Below are 13,948 nucleotides of genomic sequence, written 5' to 3'. Positions count from 1 at the left end.
AGCAGGTTATTTCACCATAAAAAACATACAAAAGTTGACGGTGCAGCAGCTTCTCATTGTTATCACCGATATATTGTTAAAACCGGTATCGTTATAAGTGGGTTTAACTGTATACCGCACTCTGGGAGCACATCACTACTGACGATGAAAAAGGTGGTGCTTCGGTGGAGGTGTTTCCGAGGGCACATAGTGCTGCCTCGTTGTGCAAAGAGATCTCCGACGAGGTGACTGTTGTTGCGGCAGGTGGCAGCGTTGTGTGACAGAGGCGACCATAGCAGCAGCTGTGACGACGGGATTGACAGTGGCCCCTCTTTGTCGCCGATCCCAACGTTCACCCAAAGTGCACTTTCGTCGATCGAGTCGCTCATTAATTTCATGCTCCTTAATTATAGCCGCCAATGTTTGCGCAGCAGCTGGACACGATGCACACCGCAGTTGTGAACCTGAAACTTCTGTGAAAACAAGTGCAGATTTCTGACTATTTCAGCGTGCCTAATGCATGACACGCTGTTTAGAAGTATAAATAAACATTTTATTTTTCACAGCCTGCTTTCTACAACGTAGATATTTTATCGCAAGTGGCAAATTTGCTTTCGAAGCTACGAAGGTAGGTTCGGTAGCTTTCTTTTTTTACGGCAGTCCAGATATAACAATGATAGGTTGTAACAATCGGGTTTTTCGTTCGTCTTGATATCGTTATAAGTGGGCTGCACTGTGTATCCTGACGCAGTGAGTTGGCGTTCGATTCGTCAGTGCCCATCGGCATGTTCTCTTGATAGTTTATCGGCTGGCTGGCATTGGTGTATGGAAGGTGCAATAAATGCCCTTCTGATGGTCAGCATTACAGGGGACATATTCTGCGAGAATCACTTTCAGCGATAGTATCACTATCAGGCGCACGCTGATTGGCTGGTTGAGCACTATGTCACGTGGAGACGATAGTATCGCCGAGACGATCGTCCCAGAATACGTCCCCCGTGTTGTCGTTCTTTGTCCCAAGGGCACGTTTGAGGCCCGACACGATAGACACGAGCAAGATGGCGACTAGGCAGTTTTGAAGGCACACGGCCAATGCGCGCATCGAGTCAAAACTATCGTCGCTATCAACGAGATTAGAGATGGCGACTACACAGTTATGAAGGCACGTGGCCAATCCGGTGTTATGCATGGTGATAAATGCAAGAATAAAGGCTTCAGAGGCACGAATAGGTACAAAGTGGTCCTGCATTGCCGTCATTCACGTACAATTTCTGCTGATGACTATGGTGATCGCTATGGTGATGCGGACTCTGGCACTTCCTTTCGGTTGGACGCTTGCGCTGTTTTACTCTTTTGTGTCGCACATTTGCAGCACTCCGCACTCGCCAAGCACCGAGAGTTGTCCAAGTTAACCGATGTGGGGCCAAATACAGTGCAATCTCGTTCATGGGAACCAAAAAATAAGACCTATCATCAGAAATTCGTATCATCCAATGTATTGTCCAACCAAATCACAGTATCGGGAAAAGAAAAAGAAGCGTATTATCCCGAAAAATGTATTATGCAGAATACATTGTACTTTGGAATTAAGTTTGATTGCATTAAATAATGCATACCCCTGCAGGGACCAAAAGACGAGTCTGAATAATCCGATTTACTGAATTAATGCTATATATTCCCACGCACTGTGTGCAGACTTTGTGGTGGCACCTGCAGATGGCGCAGCGTGTTAACACCACTGGAACTCGGCTGCATACATGCATGCTTCGTACATGATGTGTCACATTGCTAATCATGACATGGATTCTGCCGTAATTTTTTTTTTTTTTTTTCATTGCTGTGTCCTAAGCGCCCATAGGGCAGGGGTTCTGAAACCAGGTTCCACAGGGTTCAGTGAGCAGTCGGAACGAATCTGACCGCATCCGATACAGGCTGGTTTGCTACCACACCGTGTTGGTTTCTACCTTATCCGTAGCAAAAATGTGCGACAAGCACTTTGATGCTTGCGAATGGCACTGCATCATGCTGGACGACGTGGACGTTCAAGCTTAGGTCTGTGATCTGTAAATTGAAGACCATTTCATAGCACGAGTGACTTTTGGCATTGACTGAATAAATGAAATTGACTGTTATTTCTGAAACGGTGTTTCCGAGCATTTGAGCTCAGGGTCACCTTAGGTGGGAGGGTCCCTCATTCCAGGAATGCTCTGGCCGTAACTGTCTCTCAGGCTCTGGTGACAAGTTGCCATTTGTTGTCCAAACGGGGGGAGATCTTTGCCTCCCCCTTCTCGACGAGGAGGTCTTCAGTCATTGCAGGCTTGGCATCGCCGTTTTCGTGGCACCACGGGCACTCTAGTAGTAGACGTGCCAAGGTGTCCGGCAGACTTATGGCATTCGTCTGCAAAAAATAAAATAAAATTTTGTGAGTCTGACAGTTCGTTCACATCAAAACGTCATGACTTATGGCGTGCAGTGCCTGTGGAGCGGTAGCCGTGTGGTCTGTGTGCACTTCATTACGGGTGTGCCAGAATAATTACTTGGGTGTTGTGAGTTGCCCATCAAGAGTGACGGTCTTGGTGACAGAAACATATCAGTGGTCAGTGCACTGGCGCTCATGCACTGGTGGATCTGGAGAGGGGGTTAGCATCACCTTAGCGCTGACAGTATTGAGTGTGTCCCCCCTCCCTGTTTTGTGTATGCGGTGATGAATTCCTACATAATATACCTATGTTGCCATTCAGTTGATTCATTGTGACACTCATCTCGTAAGTCTGTATATAAGCACGTCTGTGGAAAGAGGGGTGCCATGGTGCTGTTGGAGCACTAGTGGAGTTCTCGGAGGCCAGGAACCCCTGCCATAGGACATGACAGGCATAAAAAGCAACAGTACGGTAAAACACGACAATGGTAATTGAAAATACAATGGCATTCTACCCAAGAAAGAAATGTAAATGGCAACGCAAATAACTTTGAAAAATTTGTACCTGCTGATCATTACAATATATGATTGATTACGGCCACTTTGAATGATGCAGTGTCCTTAATGGCGGTAATGAAGCAGGAAAAACAACCTCATGCCAAGCAACCTTTAAGTATAACGCAGCCGGGGAACACACTTGTACTACAATTAGGAATGGCGTTGTTACGTTGGTGATCAATGCACAGTTACAAGTATGACGGTTGTGAAATAAGTTCACATTAATGAGAGGGGTTATAAAAGAAAATGTTCTTGGAGACATGAGGCTTTCCTGTCTAAAAGAAAGAGCCTGGGAGGCTGAGGCCCCAAGCCAATTGTATAGTACACACAGTTCTGCTAGCATGACCCCAGTCACTCCAGTATCTTGGAGGGGAGGTGAATGCAGTTTTATTTTACGTGCACGACTCCTTGGGTTGCAGGTGAACCATCTCTATGGGCTGGGCGGGTTCAAAGATGGGCAGCTGGTGAAGAAGTCTGATGAGACGATGCGCGTCATCCGAGGTGACCAAATCATCTGGGTGAACGGCACTGAGCCTGACCTCCCCGCAGTTAGCTTTCTGGTGCGAACTCTGGATGCCATCATCAGCCGATGCAACAACAGCAAAAAGGGGGGATTGCTGCGGCAGTACCACATCAACCAGCGCACCAAGGTGGGCCACATTTAACTTGTTTACATGCTTTTAATTGGCTGAAGGCTTCAGTAGAGAAGGGACCAAGAACCAATGCGTGTACAGTTGAACCTCGATAGAACCATGTCCCGTCCGGTATGATAGTGCTGTCGTTACATCCGACATTCATTACAGTCGAACCAACTTGTAACAATATTCAAGTGCCACGAAAATTCCATTGTTATAAACGATAATTGTTTTAAACGGGGGGTTGCACGAAAAAAAGCAAAATAGGGGGATGGCAGAGCTGTTGTCAGAAAACTATAATGGTGGAGAGGCCAGTGCCCCTCCCCACTGCCTTCCTCCATCTGGCTGCAGGCTGTGCTGACTCAATTAAGTGTTTAACTCTGCTTCTTGCGCTTCGATCGCGTGTAACAAGCCGCGGCTATCGGCGTTCAAGATTGGCACTGCTATAAATGCAGCAAAGCGGAGTCACGGCCGGCGAGCTCTGCCGAGGCATTGCTTTGGCTGCCTCAAAAGGGGCCTTTTAAACATGCTAGAAGGCGGCCAGCCTCTGAGCTTGAGAAATCCCGAACAAATGCTGGGGCGAAATCGCCACAAGCATCTCGCCACGTACTTCTCACTGGCTTGCACGAGAAAAGCCCAGGTCCGTCAGCCTTGCTTGCCTCACGCGAAGCTTGCCGACATCCTTCTCCATGGCATCCAGGTACTCCACATAGTACAGCGGAAGCTCCCTCGTGAAAACGAAGCTCCGGAGGGACTGAATCAACTGCAGGGCCGCCTGCAAAGACAATGTTGAGGCAGGCTGCCCTACTTCGTCATCGCTGCCGTCGTCGCCGTCAGGGTCGTCATCGCTGTCCGATTCAAGCACGTTCGCGATCGTCGTGAACGTGCTTGTATTGTATGAGCTCGCGGCGGTGAGAAGTTCTGATGTTACTAATGCGTCGTCCACATGCACAAACTCTTTGAGTCGTGAAGCATCCTCATTGACTGCGGACCAAAGTTCTGGCATCACTTCGGCGGTGTAGAACACAACACTGAGAAACAGCACCGAGAAGCTCATACAATTAGGCATGCATAACTCCCTCTCGGAGGTGATCGAGGCCCGGCAGATAGCTCAGATCGTGCGCCTATCGTCTTCGCGGGCTGGTAGGCGCATCCTGGAATCCATAGGCTGCGGTATTACAGAGACTAACGAGCGTAAATTCACTCTACAGTCCTCAATCAGAGGCACGTTTACTGTAGCTCCACTTCCACGAAATGTCCACCCACAATACAATGTAGGGCACCGCATAGCTCGGGCCCGTTCTTTATTGAAATCAGTTGCAGATAGTCGGGATCTCGCAGCCTTTGTCGATGCAGCCCAGTATGGGCGTTCCAATTGCTTCGCAGTGGAAACTCCTATGTTCTGCCTCGGTTAGAAATGTTTCGGCAATGGTGGCTGAGCAAGTGGCCATTGCTATCGTAATGAAGGACCCATCGCGTCCAAATATATTCACAGACTCGCGGTCCGCAGCTAGGGCTTTCGCCTCGGGCTCGATCTGGCGGGAGGCAGCAGCCATCCTCGGCAGCGAGGGGGCAGCCGGGTTTCACATCATAAAATGGTTCCCGGCCCACATGGGGGCCAACGTATATCCCAATGTTCCCAACGCGAATGAATTTGCCCATGACCGTGCGCGAGGTTTCTCTCACCGCGGCGGTCCCGGTGGATTCGAAGGCGGGGATGCTGGGAGGTGCAGGGACTCGCTCCTAACTTTCCACGAGATCTTGGCTCATTATCATCTTTCTCGGAGGGCTTTTCCACTTCCTCACGCTAGACTCACTCGACCGCAATCGTCGGCCTTGAGGATGCTCCAATCGGGGTCTTTCCCTTCGAGGGGCCGGTTTATCACTTCTCGCCCAACATCGAACTGCAATGTCCAGACTGTGGAAAGGCGTATTGCTCATAAGCCCATATGCTGTGGCAATGTCCTGCGTTATGTGACACAGAGTTCATCATCGAAGAGGACTGGGAGGAAGCCCTTAAAAGCAGCGACCTCTCGGTTCAACTTCGGGCTGTCCAGAGGGCCAGTGAGAGGGCGGAAGGCCACGGTCTTCCGGTCCCTGCGTGGGAGCGGCCCGCGACTGCTACCGACTTCCCCTGAGAAGGGGCGTCCCAACGCAGTTCCTCAGGACCTGAATAAAAGTTCTTTGTCTATCTGTCTGTAGACAATGCCGTGCCTCTCTTTGAAGTGCTGTATCCTGCTGCCACCTGTCTGGAAGTCAGCAGGGCAAACTGCTTCGCCTTTGTGGCCAGAATCGGCCCGGTGATAGGCAAGTTCAGGGCACGGGCACAAGGAAATCACTCGTAGAGGGCCTCCTCCACCTCTTTATAGGAACCTTGTCGAACGCGTTTACGCCCACTGTCAAGCGAGCACTTTTCTTTGTCGAACTTCTCAGCGGAACGGATGATCATCGACACCTTCGGTTGCGATAGTGCGTACTTCTTAACCAAGTCACACACTTTCCTACAGTCTTTGTAGTCCTTCACGATACTGCACTTCGTATCCCAATCGATAGCAGTGCGCTTTTTTTTGACCGGCAACGTCGTCCGATAATTAGCGGGCGGATCAGCCATCTTCCATTTCGGCGGCGATTTAGACGAGATGGAAAAACCACGTGGCCAGGAACGACTTAAACACAATCAGCTAACACAAACAACCAAATCTGTTGGAAAACTGCGCAGAATGTCAGGCGAGCGAGCAGATCAGCGCCGTCGACGCGTTGGCGAGGTCCATTCATGTTTTGGAGGGTGGCGCGGCATAGAGCTATGGGCGCAGCGCATTTGTGTTTGGAGGAGTGGAAGGGCGGCGGGAGAGAGGCGTGCGAGACTGGCGATGTGGAGAAGGCCGGAAAACAGGTCCTATTGCATGAGCAAGCCGACTCAATCTCGCGCGAGGGAGAAGGGGGGTGGAAGTGCACGTCCGCGCTAGGCACGGCGGTGGAGGCGAGAAAGGGAGGCATTCACTTCGGCGGCGGCCACCGTATCTTGAAAGCGATCTGCGATGTGGAAAAAGTGTACGCCCGCGCGGGCTTATCTTCAAAGCGAACTGCAGATAAGGTCAATATCTTACGTTTCTTCGTCGAAGCACTCATCCTTGGAATGTCACACCAGGTACTGGATGCGTGGACGCATGTCGTTTCACACAAGCGTGAGGCGTCGGAAACGAAGAGCGAGCGACATGATGGCATCATAGCGTCGTATAGTGTCACCTAGTGTCAGGTTAGTGAAGTGAAGCGCAGAGACTTCTGCAGTAACCAGCGCGCTGAAAAAAAAATTTTTTTTTTTCCTTCGTCAACTTCAACAGCAAAAGGAGAGTGCCAGCTTGGCGGGCTAGGCCAGCTGCAGCAAGCGGCGGGATCAGGTTTGAATGAAAGGAGGGGGAAAGGTCACGCCCGCGGCGGCAAGATCGCCGGGCCGAGGGATGCAGGCCCGCCTCACGCACGCTCGCACGAACAGGTGCGCTCACTCTTGCCTCGCAGTCGCCGTGAATTCGAGCGTGGCGGAGAAGGTGCTTTCAGGTTGCTGCTCGCGCAAAAATGACAAAATTTGGGGCGAAATCTTTAGGTTGTCGGCGGGGAAAATTCGTTATTTCGAGGGGGTCTCCCGCTGCCACTTTGTTACATAGAGGTCTCAAATACATGTGCTTCTATGGAGTTACGGTGGGGAATAGAAAAACTTCGTTATATCCAGGAATTCGTTATATGGAGGTTCGTTATAAGCAGGTTTAACTTAATTCCGTGGTCCATCGGCTGCAGGGAAGCCGTTTGTTCGGAGGCAGGAATAGAAGTTCAACGTTTTTGACCCAGACACCTTTGTGTGCGCACTGCAGCTGTCCAGCATGAACAGCACCTTCCGAGCCTTGGCCGCAAAGCAGCGGTCTAGCTGATGCAGCCAGGCTTGAAATACTTTGGCGGTCCTCCAAGCCTTTCGGTTAAAGCGGTAGTCAACAGGCAGCTGCTTAATGTTCTTAAGACATCTTGGCTTCGCTGCCTTTCCTATCACCAGCAGTGGCAGCCGCTCTGTGCCGGTCACGTTCGCAGCCAGAAGAACCGTCACCCGCTCTTTACTGCGTTTCCCGCCGACGCACGATTGTCTTGTCAGGCAGAGCTTCAAAAAACAGCACTGTCTCGTCAGAGTTAAAAATGTTGCACGGCTCGTACACAGAAAGGCGTGCGGAAAGTCCAGACTGCCAGTCATGCACAACACTTTCGTTGACGGCACCTTTTTCACCGCACACGTTGTGGAACACTGGCCCGTGTCGCTTCTTGAAGCGGTCGAACCACCCTTCCAATGCATTGAAAGAGTCAACGTTCATGCTCGGTGTGAACTTCTCTGCCTGTGTGCAGATAAGGGGGTTGCTCAAGGACAACTGCGCATCAGGCGAGACGGCAATCCAGCGCAACAGCGCTTCTAGTTTGGGGTGTGCTGCCGTTCTGAGCCTCTTCCTCTTGTTTCCGAACGTGTCTCCGTCATACGCTTGTATAATTTGGTATTTTCTTGACCTGGAACTTCTTAATCACTTCTTTTCGGGATGCTCCCGCTGGCAACGCTTTCAGTATTTGCACCTTTACAGCCAAATCCTTCGCTTCGTACTTCACCCTCTTCGCTGCAGGGGCGTGGGCAGGAGACGAAGAAGACATCCTGGCGTCACTTGTGCAGTGGTGACGCGCACGAAGTAGACAACGACCAAAAAATAACATTGCAGAAGAAAGAAGAAAAAGCAAATCCGTCGGTTGCTGATGATGCAATGCCTTTCATTTCGGTTGCAAACTAGCGCCACATGTTTTTTCTTTTTGTGCCTCCGAGATGCAGAACTCCCTTGTACCTAATTCTAAATCTCGGAGGCCACGATCCCATCTCAAAGTTGCTTGGGTGTGCCGTTGATTTCGGGTGCGAGTCCGCCGCAGTGTAATTCGCTGCTACTTCCCCCATCGCGACCCGATCTCGGTGGGGAGTTGGAATTAACCGAAGCGCGGTCGAATCTGTCCGAGTTAACGAGTCTTCAGTCATAGAACAATGCACATTTTGGACGGGGGTCAAATTAACGAGATTTTACTGTACATGCCGAAAGGTAATGGAATGCGAAATCCTTGAAAAGAAAAAAAAAAGAAAAAATGTCGAGTCGCTGCACGCCGCTGTGCGCTGTTTTTCAGCCTTCTCTACATTGCCAGCCTCACGCGCCTTTCTCCCGTGACCTTTGCACTCCCCGAACCCGAATGGACTCCACCAATAGCTCTATGCCATGTGACCCTCCGAAACACGAATGGACGTGCACGCTGACGGCGCTGGGCACTGCTCCCAGATTGCTTGCTGGCCCCTCATTCTGCGCAGTTCTGCCAATGGATTAAGCCGCTCGTGCTCGTCTTTGTTGGGTGCATCGAAGCATTCCTGGCCGTGTGGTTTCTCAGCCTCGTTGGACTAGCCGCCGAAAACGAAGATGGCTGATCCGCCCGCTGATCGTCGGCAATACACGAAGTTGCCGGTGAAAAGAATGTGCACTGCTATAGATGTGGAAATGAAGTGGTTCTAACCGATGAGGCATCGTTGCAAACGTGCTTGCACCGGATAATGAGGGCGATGACTGCAGCAATGATACGGTAGGGCAGGCTGCCTCAACATTGTCCTCGCAGGAGGCCCTGCAGATGAGTCAGTCCCTTCGGGGCGTCGTTTTCGCAAGGAACCTTCCACTGCATTACATGGGGCACCTGGATGCCTTGGAGAAGGATGCTGGTAAGCTTCGCGTGAGGCAAGCAAGGCTGACGGACACGGTATTTTCTCGTGCAAGCCAGTGAGAAGTACGTGGCGAGATGCTTGTGGCGATCTCGCCCCAGCATTTGCTCTGGATTTCTCAAGCTCAGAGGCTGCCGCGGCGATGGAATTCATTTTTTCCACACACAATTAAACAATGGAACAAACTCCCGCAAGAAATTGTCTCCGCTCCCCTTTCAACATTTCCACTTGTCCTTCAAAGTTCCATTTCATCTAAGCCTGGGCTCCCATGAAAGTTATTGTTTACAGTTTCTTCTCCTCATTCTAGCGATTTGTGCTTGCGATTTGTGCTTAGATTTGTGCCTGCTTCTACTTGTGCTTAATTTGTGCTTGCAGGTCGATCTGTGCGATTTGTCCTAGCAATTTATGTTTTTTTGCCTTTGTTAATTTTAAACGAAATTTCATATTTGTTCTGTGGATAATTCCAAATAACATGTCACCAATCTGCATTTTGCTATGTATTTGTATTTTTTGTATTTGAATGGTAATACTTCCCCCCTACACTAATGCCCCACAAGGACGCTGTAGGTACTGTAAATAAATAAATAAATAAATAAATAAATAAATAAATAAATGCCTTGACGGAGCCTGCATGTCACTTGCCGGCCGTGACTCCGCTTTACTGCATTTATAGCAGTGCCAATCTTGAACGCCGATGGCCGCGGCTTGTTACACGCGATCGGAGCGCAGGAAGCAGAGTTAAACACTTAATTGAGTCAGCACAGCCTGCAGCCAGATGGAGGAAGGTAGTGGGGAGGGGCACTGGCCTCTCCGCCATTATAGTTTTCTGACAACAGCTCTGCCATCCCCCTATTTTGCTTTTTTTCGTGCAACCCCCCGTTTAAAACAATTATCATTTATAACAATGGAATTTTCGTGGCACTTGAATATTGTTTTAAGTTGGTTCGACTGTATTTACAAGTTTATATGGCTGATAAAACTACTACCCTTACTTTGTATAGCTGTCTACTAATTTGCTGTCGCAATCGATGCTTTGCCTTTCGGGCGAAACTGCAACTTTTTTTTTCTTCTTTCTTTTTTTTTGTGCAGCCCCCCCTAACCCCCTTCATTTCTGAGTATATTGCTTGACATCAAGTGTGATGAGTAGAGACCGGATTTTAGGCAAATGCCTTTTTTGTTCCTTGCACTCCTATCGCCCCATTTTGATATATGAGCATGAATCTATAGTGTTTTTATAGTGCCTATAAATGCCTATTTTGGCATTTGTGCCTAAATGCCTATAAATGCCGATTTTCAATATCTGTGCCTATATGAACACTATTTAGCCTCAAGTTTCGCTTCCGAGTGCAGTTAGAGACCGTTATTCATGTTACCGGGCAACATTGACTGTTCGGAACTCTGTGGGGTTCATCCTAGTCATCTAGTTTAATCAACTTTCGGAAAACAACCCCTAGCAGCAGGAAATGCGACGCGACGCGGTTGGCGAATGCGAAACCGCGGAGAGCTGTCAGGGGAAAGAAAAGTAAAGAGCAAAAGAAGAAAGAAAAATGTGATGTGCATGCTGCTATTGTTTTGTTTGTAATTTACTTTTTAGGGTGTTCACCGCCGTCGAGCGTTCCTTCTCAGCGTAGAGGATCATTCTCAATGACAAGAGGAACAATTTTTAATCCTAAAATTTGGAGATGGTGGTAGTTTGCTATTGTTTCCACCATCTTCACAATGATTCTTAGACTATGTTCGCCATGCTCTCCAAACAGATTTCTTCAAACACGTGCTCTTCATGTGGGCGGAAGTGTATTTGGCAGTGTTGGGACGTTTTGCCTGTAGAATTCCGGTAATGTCATTGTATATGAGAACATTGTCTGTTTTTATTGTGTCTTAACTTAATTGCGTCAGGCAGACATAAAGTAGTGCTTTTTTTAATCAGTATTCCCAGCTTTCAAGTATTCTTTTTCATGCTTGTTTCACTTTATGCAGTGCTCGAGTACAGTGGCCATCGAACATGAATATGAGCAGTGTGCTTGTTGAATTACACCAAATGATGGTCATTAGTCCAGCAGTTTTATGGGACAGTTACACGGCTATGTTCAACTGTTGGCGCCTTTGTGTCATCATGAACAATAACATTTCTTGTTTTCCTATCGTAGATACAGGTCACGCACGTCTTCGTTCGAAATTGTTTGCATTTATGTAAAAATTTATTGTGCCTATATTTACGACGTTGGAGGCCTAAAACGTTGCTTTGCCTGCCTATTTTTGGCGCCTAAAATGCGCTTTTTTAATGCCTAAAGATCCGGCCTCTACTGATAAGTGACGACTGGCACAGGGTCAAATGCCTCACAGTTTACGGGCATTTGTTGCGGTATAATAGGGCACAGGCTGGCGCGGACAGCAAGTTGGGAATTGCTAAATTTTCCAAGTTAACATGAGCCAAATACACATTGTTTTAGATAATGACTTACTAGTAGGTAAGGGCGAATATTTGGTATTGTAGAATATTCGATCGAATAATTCTATATTCGTTATTCGCTTCGATTCGAATTCAAGGATTCGATATTTTCGAATTATTCTGCGCTCCCGAATAGGCAGCCAGAAGGCACGGACGGCTGGTACACATCTCGGAGGCTATGCTTCATGTCATGGCTGCCATACATCAAACATAAATCTCGAAGGCTATACGTTCTTGCATTAAAAAGCCGGAAATGTGCGACGCAATAGAGCAGAAACGGCGCTATTGTGCAACCGAAACGAAGCGGCGGAGTCCGCATCGCCATAGTCATCAGCGGAAATCGTATGTCCATGTGGTACGTGAATGACAGTAACGACGGAATGGTTTGTGCCTTTATTGCGTTTACCACTGCACGTTGGGTGTGTAGCAGTATGCGTTTATTTGGTACAAAGTCTCCGAAATGTGTGTAAAGGTGCTCCAAACTGCTCCAAAATTGAGATTTTCCTGCTCCAAAAATTGCTCCAAATCTGTCTTTGTGAGTGGTACCACTGCTTTTCGCTTTGCCGGCAACATCTTCAAACAGGGCTGTCCGCCGCTTCCATGGCTTCAGCTGTGGAGCTACTTTTGCGGCCACTGAGAAAGAGAGACTGAGTGGGGGCGGGACAGGCGCCTCCACTGCGCCGCTTTGCTTCTCGCCTCCTCTTTTTTTTTTTCTTCTCTCTCCATCTTTCGGTGCGATTGTGGGTGACGCGTGAGGTGAAAAAACAAAAAGAAGGTGGCGCCAACTCCGATGCTCACTGTGGCTTTCGCAATCGGTGCGTGGGCGGTACGGGCACGACATGCGCAATAATGGAGACACCTGCGAACTCGCGTAGCTGAACTTCTCACCCCGTCTTGGCATCGTTCGTTTCAGGGGAACTTAGCATGCAGATGTCACGATTATTCTGCATTGAAAATTCTGTCCAGACGGCAAAATTTTGATCGTTATATCCAATATGCGGTGAATAACATATTGCTATATATAGTTCTTTTTGTCGTAGACTAATGTATAAAATGACTCTTAGGTCGACGCATCGTTACAACCGATATATTGTATATGTGGTATCGTTTTAAATGGACTGAATTGTATCGGCGGGGCATTTTTGGAAAGCTTTGTGTGGAATGTGTGTGTCCAGCAGGCTCTCATTTTCGTGACTTCGTTTATCCCGGAACTCCACTTGACTAGAATTTTTTACAGCTTTTAGTTAAAGGGGGTTTACTGTATTAACGGTGAGCAATATAAAAGCCTTCCTCTGGTCTCAAAGTAATGCACAACCTAATCTAGCTCTCAGGTGGCTGGCAGGACCCACTTTTTCTGCGCCGCACAGAATTAATGTTGATGATAATGCTTGTGTTCATTCCCTTGTAACAGGTGATTGACAGTGTTGCTGAGCTTTTGTTCAATGCTGCCAATAGCTCCTTGGGCATCACAGAGGAAGGAAAAAAAGTTGGAGGGAGCGTCACGTCATAAAAAAAAATATAAATGAGAAATAGGCCCTCTTCACGTGATAGGCGAGCGGTAGCTTCCAGCCTCTTAAATGGTCTAGCAACCATGGGGGCCTAACCATTCTCCATAGATAGCTGAGTGACGTCACACTCCTTCCATCGAGGACATTGAATGTGGCCAAGTGCTTCAGCCTGAGAGCACAACTAGACTAGCTGACATGAACCAAAAGCTGCAGCAGCGTTGATGGCTAAGCAACGTTAAGTGCAATATTTTATTGGGATCACAAATCTGGCAGCTTTGGTGCAGGCATGTTGACAACCACATGGTATGTGCTTTGAAAGTGTTGTTCCTTAAAATGTTCTTTGAGTTGGTATCTTCTGCTTATTGAGAGAAAAAAAGTAGGAGATAGCGTCACGTCATAAAAAAAATGTATAAATGAGAAATAGGCCCTCTTCACGTGATAGGCGAGCAGTAGCTTCTAGCCTTTTAAATGGTCTAGCAACCATGGAGGCCTAACCATTCTCCATATAGACCTTTTCATTGGGCGAGGAGGAACGGGCGCGCGACGAGCCTTTCCTCCTCTCTGGCTTGTGCGAGCCGGCGCGGCTTGAATGTGTTGCCGGTCGTGCGCCGCGGAACGATTTGGAGGTGTTTT

The 13,948-nt window shown here is 48.4% G+C and overlaps 1 protein-coding gene across 4 annotated transcripts in view; it reads left to right on the top strand.

Moving 5' to 3' along the window:
- LOC119458689 (egl nine homolog 1) overlaps positions 1 to 13,948 on the top strand; it is a 138,482-nt gene that overhangs the window by 60,881 nt on the left and 63,653 nt on the right. For 3 of the 4 annotated variants that reach the window (XR_007468109.1, XM_037720551.2, XM_037720549.2), the window contains exon 4: positions 3,376 to 3,606. The exons of the other annotated variant lie outside the window; for it this stretch is intronic. Coding sequence is in view for 2 of the 3 variants with exons in the window: in XM_037720551.2 (XP_037576479.1) it covers positions 3,376 to 3,606 (231 nt within the window). In the remaining variant the exon portion in view is untranslated. The remainder of the gene's footprint in view (positions 1 to 3,375; positions 3,607 to 13,948) is intronic. 4 annotated transcript variants of the gene reach the window in all.

Source organism: Dermacentor silvarum, chromosome 7, assembly GCF_013339745.2.
Source record: "Dermacentor silvarum isolate Dsil-2018 chromosome 7, BIME_Dsil_1.4, whole genome shotgun sequence".
NCBI lineage: Eukaryota > Metazoa > Arthropoda > Arachnida > Ixodida > Ixodidae > Dermacentor > Dermacentor silvarum.
The sequence above is the reverse complement of the archived record's forward strand: the minus strand, read 5'-3'. Positions and strand labels throughout refer to the sequence as shown.